The 13958-nt window shown below is 42.5% G+C and overlaps 1 protein-coding gene across 2 annotated transcripts in view; it reads left to right on the top strand.

The window, feature by feature from the left end:
* The first annotated feature begins 1986 nt into the window (after positions 1 to 1986).
* Positions 1987 to 13958, top strand: part of PHF19 (PHD finger protein 19) — a 53872-nt gene continuing 41900 nt past the window's right edge. For both annotated transcript variants that reach the window (XR_008915263.1, XM_056812029.1), the window contains exons 1-3: positions 1987 to 2480; positions 10001 to 10192; positions 12265 to 12346. Coding sequence is in view for 1 of the 2 variants with exons in the window: in XM_056812029.1 (XP_056668007.1) it covers positions 10016 to 10192; positions 12265 to 12346 (259 nt within the window). In the remaining variant the exon portion in view is untranslated. The remainder of the gene's footprint in view (positions 2481 to 10000; positions 10193 to 12264; positions 12347 to 13958) is intronic.

The raw sequence follows: 13958 nt of genomic DNA, 5'->3' as shown, positions 1-13958 counted from the left end.
CTAAATAAATATTTGTTGAATTGAATTTTAATGTAAAATATTATAAGGAAAGCATTTTGTATACATTGTGGGGAGGTAATTTGGGTGTTCATTGGGAAATATCTTTTACATCAAAACCAAATGAATTGACAAAAAAGGGGGTGAGGGATAGAACATAGAATGTTAGAATCATACTACAGTGTGTAAGAGACATAAGGGACATTAGAACATAAAGGGAGCATGATATGGTAGAAATAGTGCTAGACTTGACTTCAGAAGTCCTAGGTTCAGAATGTTGCTCAACATTTTTAGTTGTGTGATCATGGCCAAGACCCTTATTTCTACTTCTCTGAGTCTCAGTTTCCTTATCTGTCAAATGGGAATAATAATAATTGTATTACCTACTTGGAGAAGGGGAGTGTGGGGAATGAAAATTTTCAAACTTTAAAGTATTATGGAAATATAAATTATTTATAATATTAGAGATTAAATAGACTATTTAGAATGTAACCTTCTTGTTTTACAAATGAGGAAATTAAAACAGAGAAGGGAAGTAACTTGCCCATAATCACCTGTAGGTTAGAAATATGACTTAAAAACCTCTTCTTCCACCTGCAGGTCAAGCATTTTCCCCTGTTCCGAGGCCCCCCAGCTTGCTTTCTTGGGTTAGATGTGGTGCAAGGGTCATGCTAGACCAGGAAGGTAGTAGAAGATGAGGGAGATATAAACTAGATTAAGTTTACTTCCACCAAAGTAATGGGTACTAGGATAGGGATTGGGGTCCCCTGAATCCCTTGGCATCCAGCTCCCTAGTCTTTCAGTCATTAAGTTAGTCAATAAATATTCAACTGGCCTTATGTACAGAATCTTCTCAGCTCTGTTTTATGACTTCCTCTTATCTCTCCTCAGACCCCTACTCTCCTTGTTTCCTTAATCCCCTTAATATAGGAGTATTATTGGGTGACAGTTTCATAATTAGAAAGAGCTTTGGACTTGGGACCATACCAGTGGGGCTTCTCTTCTGCTTATTGGGTTAAGGTAAGTTGGCCAGGTTTACAAAATGAAGTTCATTGGCAGAATCAGGACCAAGTCTTCCACTTCCATGTCAATCCTTTTCCCAGTAAATTAAACTCTTACCTTATCCAAATAGCTTCCTTTATCTGAACCTGAAGAATTAGATGCTTTATTCCTCAAACGATTTAGAGTTCTGAGACCCAAACACTCTAAATCTCCTGGTCCCATAATCCCCTTGGCTCTTTTACTAACATTTCTCTCTTTTCTTTGTCCCACTACCCATCCCCTTCACCTGTAGGGAAGAACACACTCTACACTACAGATGTCAGGTTTCAGGAGGAGGGATTCTCGAGGGGTTTGGGAGTGTCCTTACTCTGGAGAGATGCCTCAACCATCAGCTGGGAATGGGTTGGAGATAATGGGGGATGGAAGTGGGTGTAGTACTTTGGGTCCTACTGATAGGATAGTGCAGTGTTATTGAGAAGGATGGAGATGTCAAGGATCCTGACCAGAAAGCATGGAGTTGGGAGGGGCAGGTGGCAATGAAACTGTGGGACAATGGTGCCTGAACTTTGTGGTTGGGGTCCAAGTCTTGGAGTCGGAAGACTAGTGATACAGAATCACCTATGCCAATTAGTCACTTGCCCCATCTGAGTCTCAGCTTCATCTGTTATAGGGAATACTATTCCTCTGTCCGAATTCGCTCTCTGAGTTCGTAAGGGAAGTGACTTTCGAGGGTTATATAAACCATGACATGTAATGACTGTGCTAGTGTGAAGACAGTTTAGCGGTCGTGTCTCCCCTGGGGGCTCCTCACGTTCCGAACCCTGCCAAGAGACTGCACAAGTGGGTGGGTGCGCGCGTGGGAGACGAGTGGTCAGGAAGTCCTGGAGCGGTTCTCCACTGGGCTTGGCACGTGTGTGTGTTCAAGGAAGGGTAAGGGGAGGGCAAAGAGCGGGAGCTGGAGCGGAGCGAGCGCGGGGGAAGATCGCTGCCCCTTTAAGCTCAGCCCGGGGAGCGGGCTGGGGGTGGGGGCGCCTCCGGGTGGGCGGCCGGGAGGCGGTGCGGCTTTGACTGCCCCGGGGGCCCCGGTCCCACTTCCTGGCCGAACGCCTCCAATAGTGAGCCGGAGGATGCCCGTGTTAATTACATAAGCAGAACGTAAATAATTCGCGGGAAAAAAAAGTGAAAAAGATGGCGACCCGCATCCCTCTGTCCCCGGCTTGAGCTGGACTCCAGCTTCTTCAACTGGGGCATGGCCTGGATTCCCTGCCCCTTGAGAGACTGATAGACAGACGGACAGAGGGACGGACAGACAGACTGGGAGGGCGGACAGTTTGAGAGGTGCTACACCACCCACCTCCCTCCTCTAATCCTAACAACTCCCCACCCCCGGAGCTTCTCTCCATCAGTCCTTAGACCTCTCCTCCAATGCGCCTGGTGGCCAGACTCCAAGTAGGACCGCCGGACGGAGAAGCAGCCTCAGGGTAAGGACACAGTCTTTGCCCTGCCCCACCCTTGCTCTGCTTTGCCTGGGTACCTTGAGGATCTGAGGCTGCTGGGTGGTAGGTGTGCGGTACCTCTTCTCCCTCGTATCCCTCTACTTGATCTCTATCCTCCTGTCACTCTTTTGAGAAATTTCTACAAGGTTATACTAGTGGGGTTGTTTTGGGGGAGAGAGTGAAAGGGGATGAAGGGTTTGGGGAGGGTGGGGGAGTCAGTTGCTTTTTGGATCTCCAAGCGCAGTCTGGCCAGAGGAAACTAGGAACCCAGGGTTCGACTCTTGGAACCAAGTAGAAGCCAGAGAAGAGGGGCACAGTGGGAATGGGGGGGGGGGAACCTTGTCAAATGCTCCCCCCCCCCCAACGGCCTCACGGAAGACTAGCTGACGCGGGTGGGCGAGCAGGACCGGGATGGGGATGGAGGGAGGACGGGGGAAACCGATTGTTATTTCGAGCACGTTGGCAGTACTCAGGCAACGACTCGGGGTTGCGGGGAAAGTTGGAGGGAGTTCGCGGGACGGGATGGGGCGGGGTCAGTTACCGAGAGGTGTTCGGGGCAGCATTTGATTTTCTCTGGGAAAGTTAGAGACGTAATTTAAAAAAAAAAAGAATCATTTTTTGTAAAAAATAAAAAAATAATAATAAAATGCGTTGGGCTTTGGGGGCCTCTCTCTTTATGAATCATCTTGTCCCTCCCCTCCTTTTCCCTTCCTTCTCTCCTCTCCGGGGGCCCCAAACACCAGTTTGACTCAGATTTGAACTGGACAGAGTGTGTAACCCACAAAAATGCATTTTATTTTGAATGTGTTTGAATCAGCCAATCAGAGCCCTTGGGGGCCCGGCTCCGAAAAGTCGGAGGCTGTGGAGACTGAGGTGCTGGGGGCTGGGGACGCCAGGGTGTGATTTGGGAAGGGGGGCACTCCTATTTGGGTAGAATAGGAGGACTCCCTAGCCTACTGGGGCTCCTGGAGACCGAGGGGGATGGCCCGCACCTCCTTCTCCTCCCCTCCCCCTCCCAATCCTGTTTTCTGTGCTGCACTTGCCGGCGCCTAGTGAAAGGAGGGAGGCGGGAGCCGGGATACTGGAAGTGTCAGTTTGTGAACCTGCGGCAGGAGCCGGAGGCGAGCGAGAGGCCCCGGAATCGAACTCGAACCGAGCGGGAACCTAGTGTGCCCCACCCCTTTCCCTGGCCGGAGATGACTCCTGCTGCCGGATCCATCCAAAAGGTGGAGGGTTAGAGGCGTAATTCACTCTTTTTCCCTCATCCAGGGGCCCCCATCCCTAAAGAGTCACATCCTTGCCTCGGATTCTGGGCAGAGGCCAGAGATCTACCTTCATCCCTACTGCAATAGGAAGCGTGACTTCCTACACTCCTGTCCCCTTCTCCATGTGGGGAAGAAGAGTCAGGTTCAACTGCAAGAGCTCCATCTCCAAACTGGACTGTGTCGCTCAGATTTCTTTTCCAGTCTATAAAGGGTTCGCTGCACACCGGAGGTGAAAAGCAATGACTATTCCCGCTAAACGTGTATCGTCTATCCAGAGCTAGGGACTGGAGGGGCAGGGCAAAATATGTGGGCGGGAGCTGGGCATAGAAACCATCACTCTTCTAGTTTGACACACGGCTGGCCCCTGCCCCAACTGATCGGACTCCCGGGGAGACCGCCCCGAACTTTCTACCAGGGGTCTGTCCCTACAAGGTCATTCTCGAGGTCTGACAGTTCCTTAACCTAACACCTGGTTTTCGGTTTGGATTTCAAGTTTACCTGTGATGTGACTTCACTCACAGAAGGGAGTATAGGGAGCTGACAAGAGTTGAGCTGGAAGATGGGGGGACAGCTAGGTGGCTCAATGGATTGAAGGCCAGGCCTACGGACAGGAGGTCCTGGGTTCAAATGTAACCTCAGTGACCTCGTCCTAGCCGTGTGACCTGGGGCAAGTCACTTAACCCCCATTGCCTAACTCTTACTGCTTTTCTGCCTTGAAACTAATACTCAATAAGGGTTTTAAAAAAAAAAAAGAGCTGGAAGATATTTCCTTCCTCCTGTTGGAGACCTTTCAGGATTCCTACCCTTAATCATTAGTTTGCTCTGTCTTGAAGTTGACTTCTGTTACTTTATATTTGGGAACATGTGACCCTCCTGTAGTATGCTAGCTCATTGAGGGTAGGGACTTTATTTTTTGTCTTTGTATTCCAGATCCTAGTATGGGTTTTTTGCACATTTGGAAGTGGGGGGCGGGGCATGATTAAGGAAGTAAATCTGGACTTCCACTCTGTTTCTGCAGGGTTGCACCTGCTCTGCAATTTAGTCTTAGAGAGTTTCCTGGGGCACTGAGGTTAAGTGACTTGCCCAGGGGATCCCAGCTGGTAGATTCCTGCAGCAGTATTTAAACCTAGTCCTTCTTAATTCTGAGGTCCCTCTCTCCGTGCTGCTCTTGCTATCACTGTTTAATGCACTTAATTCATGCTCAAATGAACTGAGTTTGGAAGATCTGAGGCAAGCATGAAAGTTGAAAATTGGAAAATGTGGATCAATTATCCTGGGAATTGGATGGGAATTAGGTTGGATGATCAGTCAACCTAAACAATAGTTACTCATATTTCTATACATGTTCAGATTGTAAGGTGCTTACCCTATAATAACCCTGTGATACAGGCCATGCAAATATTTTATTTATCACATTTTAAATATGAAGAATTTGAGACTCAGAGATATGAAGTGACTTACTTGCCTTGCCTTGAAGAATTTGATACATCCTCCCTCTTCTCCCTTTTCACCAGTCTGAATCCTTCTTTCCTCTCCTACAGGGGTAAATTAAATTTACAGCTTACTTCTATAATTCTATGCATTTCTTCCATTTGGAAGGTAAGTGCAGTAAAGGGAATATTAAAGTGGAAATTAAACTAAAATTATTTAGTTCCTAAATATCAAATCCTCTCCATTAATAATAACCTTTCCCCTTAAAAATGGTAGTAGGCAACTAGGTGGATCAGTGGATAGAGCATGGGCTGCAGTCAAGAAAACCCAGGTTCAAATCCAACTTCATATACTTACTTGTGTGAACTTGGACAAGTCATTTAACATCTTTGTCTCAGTTTCCTTAACTGTAAAATGGGGATAACAAGAGCACCTACTCTACAGAGTTGTGAGGATCAGATAATATTAGCTGTTTGACACAATAGGTGAAATATAATTGCTACCTATTATTATATAACTAATTTTATAACTCTTTAATCCATTCCTAGATATTATAACTCTGTATCTGTGTGTGTATTTCTGGAAGGTTAGATATATATCCTAATTTATAATTGGGATGATCAGATTTCATATCCTTTCTCTGACACTAGCTATTCTCTAAAAACTCTGGTTTTTACTTGTATCTGCCTCAAAGGTTATTATGATGATCAAGTGAGATAATATAAACAATGTATCTTGCAAACTATAAAGTACTATTTAAATAACTGTTACATGAGGTAAGAGAGATAGAAAAGGGACAGGAAAAATGTTAATTAAGCTCCTATGTGCCAGGCAACTCTTTATGAATATTTATAAATATACCACCCCTATGAGGTGTTATTATTACACTCCTTTTACAGATTAGGAAAAACAAGCCAGACAGGTTGTGATTTATCATAGTCACATAGTTTGATCCCAGGTTCCAAGTAGATAGATAGATAGATAGATAGATAGATAGATAGATAGATAGATAGATGGATGGATGGATGGATGGATGGATGATCTCTAGTATACAGAAGGTAGAGCCCTGAGATGGAATACAATATCCTAGGATTAAATCCATTTCAAGAAATTTTTGTTTTGTATATTTCACTAGGCATAGGGATGCAAAGATGAAAAATCACACAATTCTTGCCAACAATGATTAGTGAGTATACCATGTATATACCAATGAGTATGATACAAGGGTAGTGTAGAGGAAATAGTATGCAATAGAAGAAAAGAGAATGGTAGCTTCTGTTCTTCTGATATGCACTTAGAGAGACCTTATAGTATCCTGGATGGAGTACTAGACTTGTAATCAGAAAAACCTGAGTTCAAAACCTATTTTGTCACTTGCTAGTTCTATGACCATAGGCAATTAACTTAACCTTTTCAAGCCTAAGAAAACTCTCTACAAAGTCTCTAGTAAGGGGTTTCTAATTCCAGAGAAATTACAAATTCTTTTTTTTTTCCTAACTCCTACCTTTTGTTATAAAATCAATACCAAGTATCAATTCTAAGGCAGAAGAGTGTAAGGGCTAGGGAAATTGGAGGTAAGAACTTATCCAAGATCACACAGATAGAGATCTTCTGAAGTCACATTTGAATCCAAGTCCTCCCAACTCCAGGCTGGTGTTCTGATTACTGTGCTAACTAGTTGCCTTGAAATTACAAATTCTTGACATAGTGTCAACCTTTAAAATCAAAAGGCCAAAGTATTTCCTCCCAACAACTCTGTGAAGCAAATTGTAGTACCTCCACTTTACAGATAGGTCAGAAAGGTTAAATGACTTGCCCCAAATCATGTAATTCATGTGCTCTAATAAAGGGATTTCTTTTAGACAAGGAGAACGAGGTAGCTCTTAAACTGAAATTTGAATGTAAAAGATTTTAGTAGGTGGAGGTAAGGAGGGAATGGGAACACAATCCAGGGATGAAAATTGACCTTCCCAAATGACAGAATCCCAAAGCAGGTAGGACAAAATCAGAGAATGGGGCTAGACTTATAACTTCTTTGGTATAGAGGACCTTTTCTTTTTAAGGCAGGGTACTGTATCCTCTGCAATTTATAATCTCAGAGAATTGTCCCCTGGGAGGCTAAGTGATTTGCCCAGGGTTACACAGCCAGTATGTATGAAAGGCAGCATCTGAACACAAGTCTTTCTGGTTTTAAAGCCAACTTTATATACACTCTAACACAACACTTCTCTGAGGGAACTCTAATAAATGGTACAGTTTGACTAGAAGGGAGAGTACATTCCAAGGAGTAGTATGAAATAATTTTAGAAAGATAACAAGGGGGTCCAACTGGGTAGCTCAGTGGATTGAGAGCCAGGCCCACAGGTGGGAGGTTCTGGGTTCAGATCTGGACTCAGGTACTTCCCAGCTGTGTCACCCTGGGCAAGTTGCTTCACCCCCATTGCCTAGCCCTTACTGTTCTGCCTTGGAACCAATATACAGCATTGATTCTAAGACAGAAGGTAAGGGTTTTTGGAAGGAAGGAAGGAAGGAAGGAAGGAAGGAAGGAAGAAGGAAAGAAGGAAAGAAGGAAGGAAAGAAAAAAGGAAGGAAAAAAAAGAAAACAAGGTTATGGCCATATTGGTTATCTCCACTTTTTTCCTGTGGCTATGTTAGAAATTTCTTACCCTTCCCTCCAACCTAGCATCCCAGATCAACCATGATGATCTTTGACTTTTGAAAGATTGTTGAAGGGCAGCTAGGTAACAGTGGATTGAACTTGAAGCCTAGAATCAGGAGGACCTGAGTTCAATCTGACCTCAGACACTTCCTAGCTGTGTGATTCTAGATAAGTCACTTAGCCCCAATTGCTTAGCCCATACTACCCCTCTGCTTAGATTAGATACTTATTGATTCTAAGACATTAAGTAAAGGATAAAAACAACAACAACAAAGGTTGCTAATCCCTGCTAAAGGCATTTCTACAGCATTTCTGATTCCCCAGCATTGGTGACATGGGAAACCTATCTTTAATATCCCTACAGATGACAATTAATCAACCTATCAACAAATATTTGTTGAAATTCTTTATAAAGGTGTGTGATGACAGGGGAAGTCATATCAATAAGTACATATAAAGCATCCTGTTGCTAGGTACTGTGGGAAATTCAAAGGTGATGATATAGTCCCTGCTTTTGAGGACCACGTAGGCCTTCATAGTCTCACACCTAGACAATTACATTCTCCTGTTAATTGATATCCCTGACACAAGTTTTTCTCTATTCCAGTCCATACTCCACTCAGCTATCAAAGTAATCTCCCTAAAGGACAAGTTTGATCATAAGACTCCCCACCCCACCCCACTCCTATGGCTTCCTATATAACACCAGGATCAAATATAAAATTCTTTATTTAGCTTTCAAAGCCCTTCATAACTTTGCCCCTTTTACCTTTCAGGTTTTCTTCCTTCCTTCCATGTACCATATGACCCAGGGACTCTGTCCTCCTTGCTAATCCTCACCCAAGACACACCATTTCCAGATTCCAATGAATTTTCACTGGCTATCCTCCAGACCTGGAACTCTCTCTCTCTCTCTTGGCTTCCTTCAAGTTCCAGCTAAAATTTCACCTTCTATAAGAAATCTTTACCAGTCCCCCTTAATGCCAGGCCTCTTCTCTGGGATTATCTCCACTTTTTCCTTTATATATATTTATATCTAGTTGTGTACTTATTGTCTTTGTCTTCACTCCCATCCCCAGTCAGTAGATTGTAAGTTCCTTGAGGGCTGGTACTGTGTTTGCCCTTTTTTGTACTCCAAGGATAGTTCCTAGCTTAGAGTTGGTGCTTGTAAATGTTTGTTGATCTGATTTGGTTAGAATACTGGATTAGAAGTCACACTTGTATTTTAACTTTATCTCTAACTTAACATATGACCTCCATAGAGTCACTCTGCCCTAGTCAAAGAATTTTAAAGTTGGAAAGGACCTTTGAGATTAGTGTATGGGAAACTGAGGCATACCCAGAAAAGAGATTTACTGGCAGCTGCAACCTAGTTTTTCTGACTTCTAATCCGGTGTTCTCTATAGCCTACCATGTGGCTTTCTGATCTGGCTCTAAGGTTTCCTTTACATTTTTTTTTAAACTTTGCCTTCTGTTTTAGAATAAGGCTAGGCAGTTGGGATTAAATGATTTACCCAGTGTCACACAGCTAGGAAGCATCTGAGGTCAGATTTGAACCCAGGTCTGCCTGATTCCAGACTTGGCATTCTATCTTCTGTGCTACCTAGCTGCCCAGGTCCTTTTTACCTCTAATATTGTGGGAAGGTTTCATGGAAGGGGTAAGATATAAGCTGAACTTTGAAGGATTGATTGGTGGAATCTGAGTTAGCAAAAATAGCTAACCATTTATATAGTGCTTTTGTAACTTTATAACCATTTAAATTGATATAATAGCTCTACGAGGAGTTTCAGCATCCCAGATTTGGTTTTCATAAAATAATATACCTTAAAATCAAGAAAGAGGGGCATTATAAAAATCTTGTTTAATAAAGAGCCTACTGGGACATGTTACCCAGAAGTTTTCTTCTCTCCTGGTGAATCCTGGAGGGAAGTCTAGGTCTATGGCCAAAATTTCTGCTCTGAGTGTGAACTTGGGGGGGGGGGGGGAATCTCCAACTCTTCCCTCCTCTCCCCCATTCCCTAGAAAAGTCTATGTAGATGTAGATGTTCAGTGCACCAGCCTACCAAGGGATGGCTCTCCAGGAATGAAGGAATTTTGTGATGAGCATTAAAGAATGAAAGTGTATCTTTGTTGTTGTTGTTTATCCTAGGGGTGGAGAAAACTGATGGAGAACCTCTCTCTGGAGTCAGAGATCCAAGATGACTGTGGGCCGCCCAGGGCAGCAGGTGCTCCCACAAAGTCCAGAAACAACTTCAAAGACTTGATGGTCAAGCTGACGGAGGGCCAATATGTGCTGTGCAGATGGACAGATGGACTATATTATCTTGGAAAGATTAAAAGGGTAAAATTTGGCACATTCCAGTCCCCAAGACTCGGAGCCCAGTCCCTCAAAATCAGATTCTGAGCTCCAAAACCAGAAAAGGGATAGGATTACTGGGAAATCAATTAATTAACAATTTGATTAAAATAATTTGTAATTGCTTATTATACACGAGGGGGTTCCATAGTTGGAATAAGAATCAAGTAGAACAAACCTAGATTGTTTATAGTTTTATAGGACTTAGAACTAGAAGGAACATTAGAGGGAGGTCCAGCCCTCTACATTTTTTTCAAAAGCCGAGGAAGTGAAATTGCTTTCTCAAGGTCACAGAGGTAGTAAATGTGAGGTTTGGGAATCCAAACTAAGTATTCTAGCCAAAACAAAGGCTCTTTATACTGTAGAAGCATATCTCTTAGAATAAGATATCTCATCTCACTGGCATAGTCACTTTTATACCTTTGAGAAGGGAAAGACCTCTGTGGGGAAGATGGAAGAAGACTTCAATGCTTATGAGAGGATGCCATGATCTATTATGCCTCAGCAAGTCATAGTGAAAATAACTTTCTTATATTCTGACAAGCCCCTCATTGGTCAAAGGACAGAAATGTGGCTCAACACTGAGGTTGTGAGAGAAAGCCGAACAGAGAAGTTTTATTAGCTGAGGATGATATATCTGAGGAAGTCTTGTATTTGCTTTGGGTTCTTGATGTATCTTTCTAAAGAAAAAGCCATGTTCTAGGTGTGAAATTTTTCAGGTTGGAATAATCCACAAATCAGCCCATCAGATACAATATGGTATAGTCAAATATCAGAGTATAAAATCCTGGAAATCCTGTTCCTACTTCTAGTCTTTTCTGCTATGTGAGTCCTAGTTACATAGACTTGGCAGGGTCACCCAGAAATCATCTCCATCACTCTTATCCTTCTAAACCATTTCAGATTTCTTCGTACTGTTTTGTCCAAGACACCCTTTGCCTGCCTTTTAGTAAGTTCTCTATCAGGAAGTACTTTTTGAGAGCTAATTGAAATCCCATTTTCTCAGCTAGGCCTTTAAGATAATCTTTTTAGTCCATACACTGAGTCTTACTAAGGGCCAGTGGCAAAGACAGCATAGCATACTGAAGATTGTACTAAATTGGGAGGTAGAGGACTTGGGATAGAATTCTTAATCTGCTGTCAACTCCTAATACTGGTGAATATTTTCCCTCTCTGCCTTTCATTTCTTCATCTATGAAATCAAATTATTTATAAGATTCCTTCTAGTTCTAAATTTGTTAAGCTTATCATCCTTATCACTCACAATTCCTTCACTATTTATTCTCCAATTGGACTGAAGCATTGGAAGCCAGCCCAGTTAGGAATCAGATGTTCTCTGGTGGTGATACCATCAGTCATTATCAGCTAGTTGCCCCTTTGGATGAATGTTTCTCTGGCAAGTCATGGTTAAGAGCATGAATCCGAAGGGACTGGATAAGTTCAGAGAGAAGAAAAAAAGAAAAGAAGAGCTATCCAGGTCTGAGAAATTAAGGAGGGAAGACATGAATGAATCCAGGGCTAGGGCAGGACTTGAGTCTTCCTGGATGCTAGATCCAACTCTGCTGCTTTCTAACTCTCTGACATTAGGCCAGATACTTAACCTCTTAGAATTTGTCATAAGGAGTTAAACAAATATAAGTTATTCTTTTTAAGGGGCTCAGGGCATAGTGGAAAGAGAGAGAGCTTTGTAACTGAGAAGACCAAGATTCAAGTATTACCTGATTCATAGTAGCTATGTAGCCCTGAGCCCCATTTAACCACTGAATCCCCCAGGCAAAAATCTCTAATACATAATTTAAAGAAGAGTTGTCAGTCTGCATTAGTAGAGCAAGTTTTCATACATGGAGGTCCTTATGCCAATGAAATCACAAATTCAGGCCTCATCATCATCATCGTCATCATCATCATCACCATTGTCATCATAAGGCCAAGTGTGAAAGCAGAAGATTCCCTAAGACCATCCTACCTAAGACCAACCTGGGTGTACTTGGCAGTTTTGCCTGGGGCTGTCTCTGGTGGGCCTAGACCCTCACTTCTAGTCCCCTTTCTAACCACAGGTCAGCAGTTCCAAGCAAAGCTGCCTCGTGACCTTTGAAGATAACTCCAAGTACTGGGTCTTGTGGAAGGATATCCAACATGGTGAGTAACCTGAACATTTTTCTGTTAGCTCCTGGTCTTCCTCTATGGACCAATCTCCTAGGATCTTAACTAGGATTTCCCGCCTGCATCTGGCCTCCCATCTGACACCTTGTTTAATCCCTGGAGTTTTAGAATAATAAAACATAGAATGTAACTAGAAAGAGTCTTATATAGCTAATTCACTCTACTCATTTTCTCATTTTCCTGATGAGGAAACTAAGGCCTAGAGCTAAGCATGTTATAATAATAAGATTAATGTATAGTATGATAGTAATAATAATTATTAAAGAAGTTGAAGCTAAAAGAAGGGCTGAATTCCTAGACAGGAATTCTGAGCCTGAGAGCCTTCCTCATTTAATGGGTATATATCTAGGAGCTTCACAAGAACAGTAGCATTAAAAGGGAAGAAGTCAGAGGGTTTGCCTAATTTAGGTAGAACTGATCAACCTCACTGAGATATATAAAGCTCCATCCCTCATTCATTCATTCAACATATACTTGCTAAGGGCTGATTATTCAATTATTCAGATCACCTTGAGGAAGATCATCACCCCATGCAATATGAAGATTTAGTCTTACAGTAGGAAGCTAGAATGGTAGGAATAGAGAGAAGGGACCCAGAAAAGATAATTTAATGCAGAAACTGTCTGATATTGCCTGAGGTACTATGGGTGATGAATGGCATGATGTCTGGTTAAAGATAGAATGTAAGGTTGGGAAAGGATCCAAAAGATGATCTAATCTCATCTAATGCTCTTAGCAATGGAATGAAAAGAGCACTAAGTATTAAATTCAGAAGACCTGGGTTCGAATACTAGTTTTAAAGCTTACTATTTGTGTGACCTTGAACAAGTCACTTCTCTCTTCAGAAATGTGGGAATTAAATAAATTATCACTGAAATTCCTTCTAGATCTAGATCTTATGGTTCCTTCATTTTATTGTGAAGGAAACTGACACTCAAAGAGAGGAACTAATTTTCTCCAGGATACAAATGAAGTCAGTGCTAAAGACATTACTCCAACCCAAATGTCCTGATCCCTTAGCTGAATCTCTTTCTGCTAATCCATTCTACTCCTAGCTAGTCAGGTACACATCAGCCTAGGAATCATATGGCTTACAAGATGTACTAATGGAGGGACAAAGCAAAAACACAACTGAATCCCCCCCCCAAAAAAAAAAAAAAACACGACCCTGAACCACTGGCCAGTTTTTAGCAGGTCCAGTCAGTGAGTGAGTAGCGGAGTATCTATCTGAAGAACATGGACTTAATACAATCCCTAAGACCTAGATGAGTCACTCAACCCTATTTGTCTCAATTCCCCATTTGCAAAAAATGAACTAGAAAAAGAAATGGCAAACCACTCTAGTATCTTTGCCAAGAAAAGCCCAGATGGGGTCACAAAGAGTTGGAAAGGATGGAAACTATTGAACAAGAAAGAAACAGATAATACTTAAGTCAGGAAAGAATCATCTTCCAACTCTTGATTCTACCCCTTACTACCTTACCCCATACTGAAGTTTTTGCCTTTTTTTTTTAATCCAAAGCAATATTGTTCTCTTCATATGATTGTAGCTTTTGGAGCTAAAAATGCTTCAATATCATCTAGCCCA

Source organism: Monodelphis domestica, chromosome 1 (assembly GCF_027887165.1).
Source record: "Monodelphis domestica isolate mMonDom1 chromosome 1, mMonDom1.pri, whole genome shotgun sequence".
Taxonomy (NCBI): Eukaryota; Metazoa; Chordata; class Mammalia; order Didelphimorphia; family Didelphidae; genus Monodelphis; species Monodelphis domestica.
This window is presented reverse-complemented; position numbering and strand designations above follow the sequence as displayed.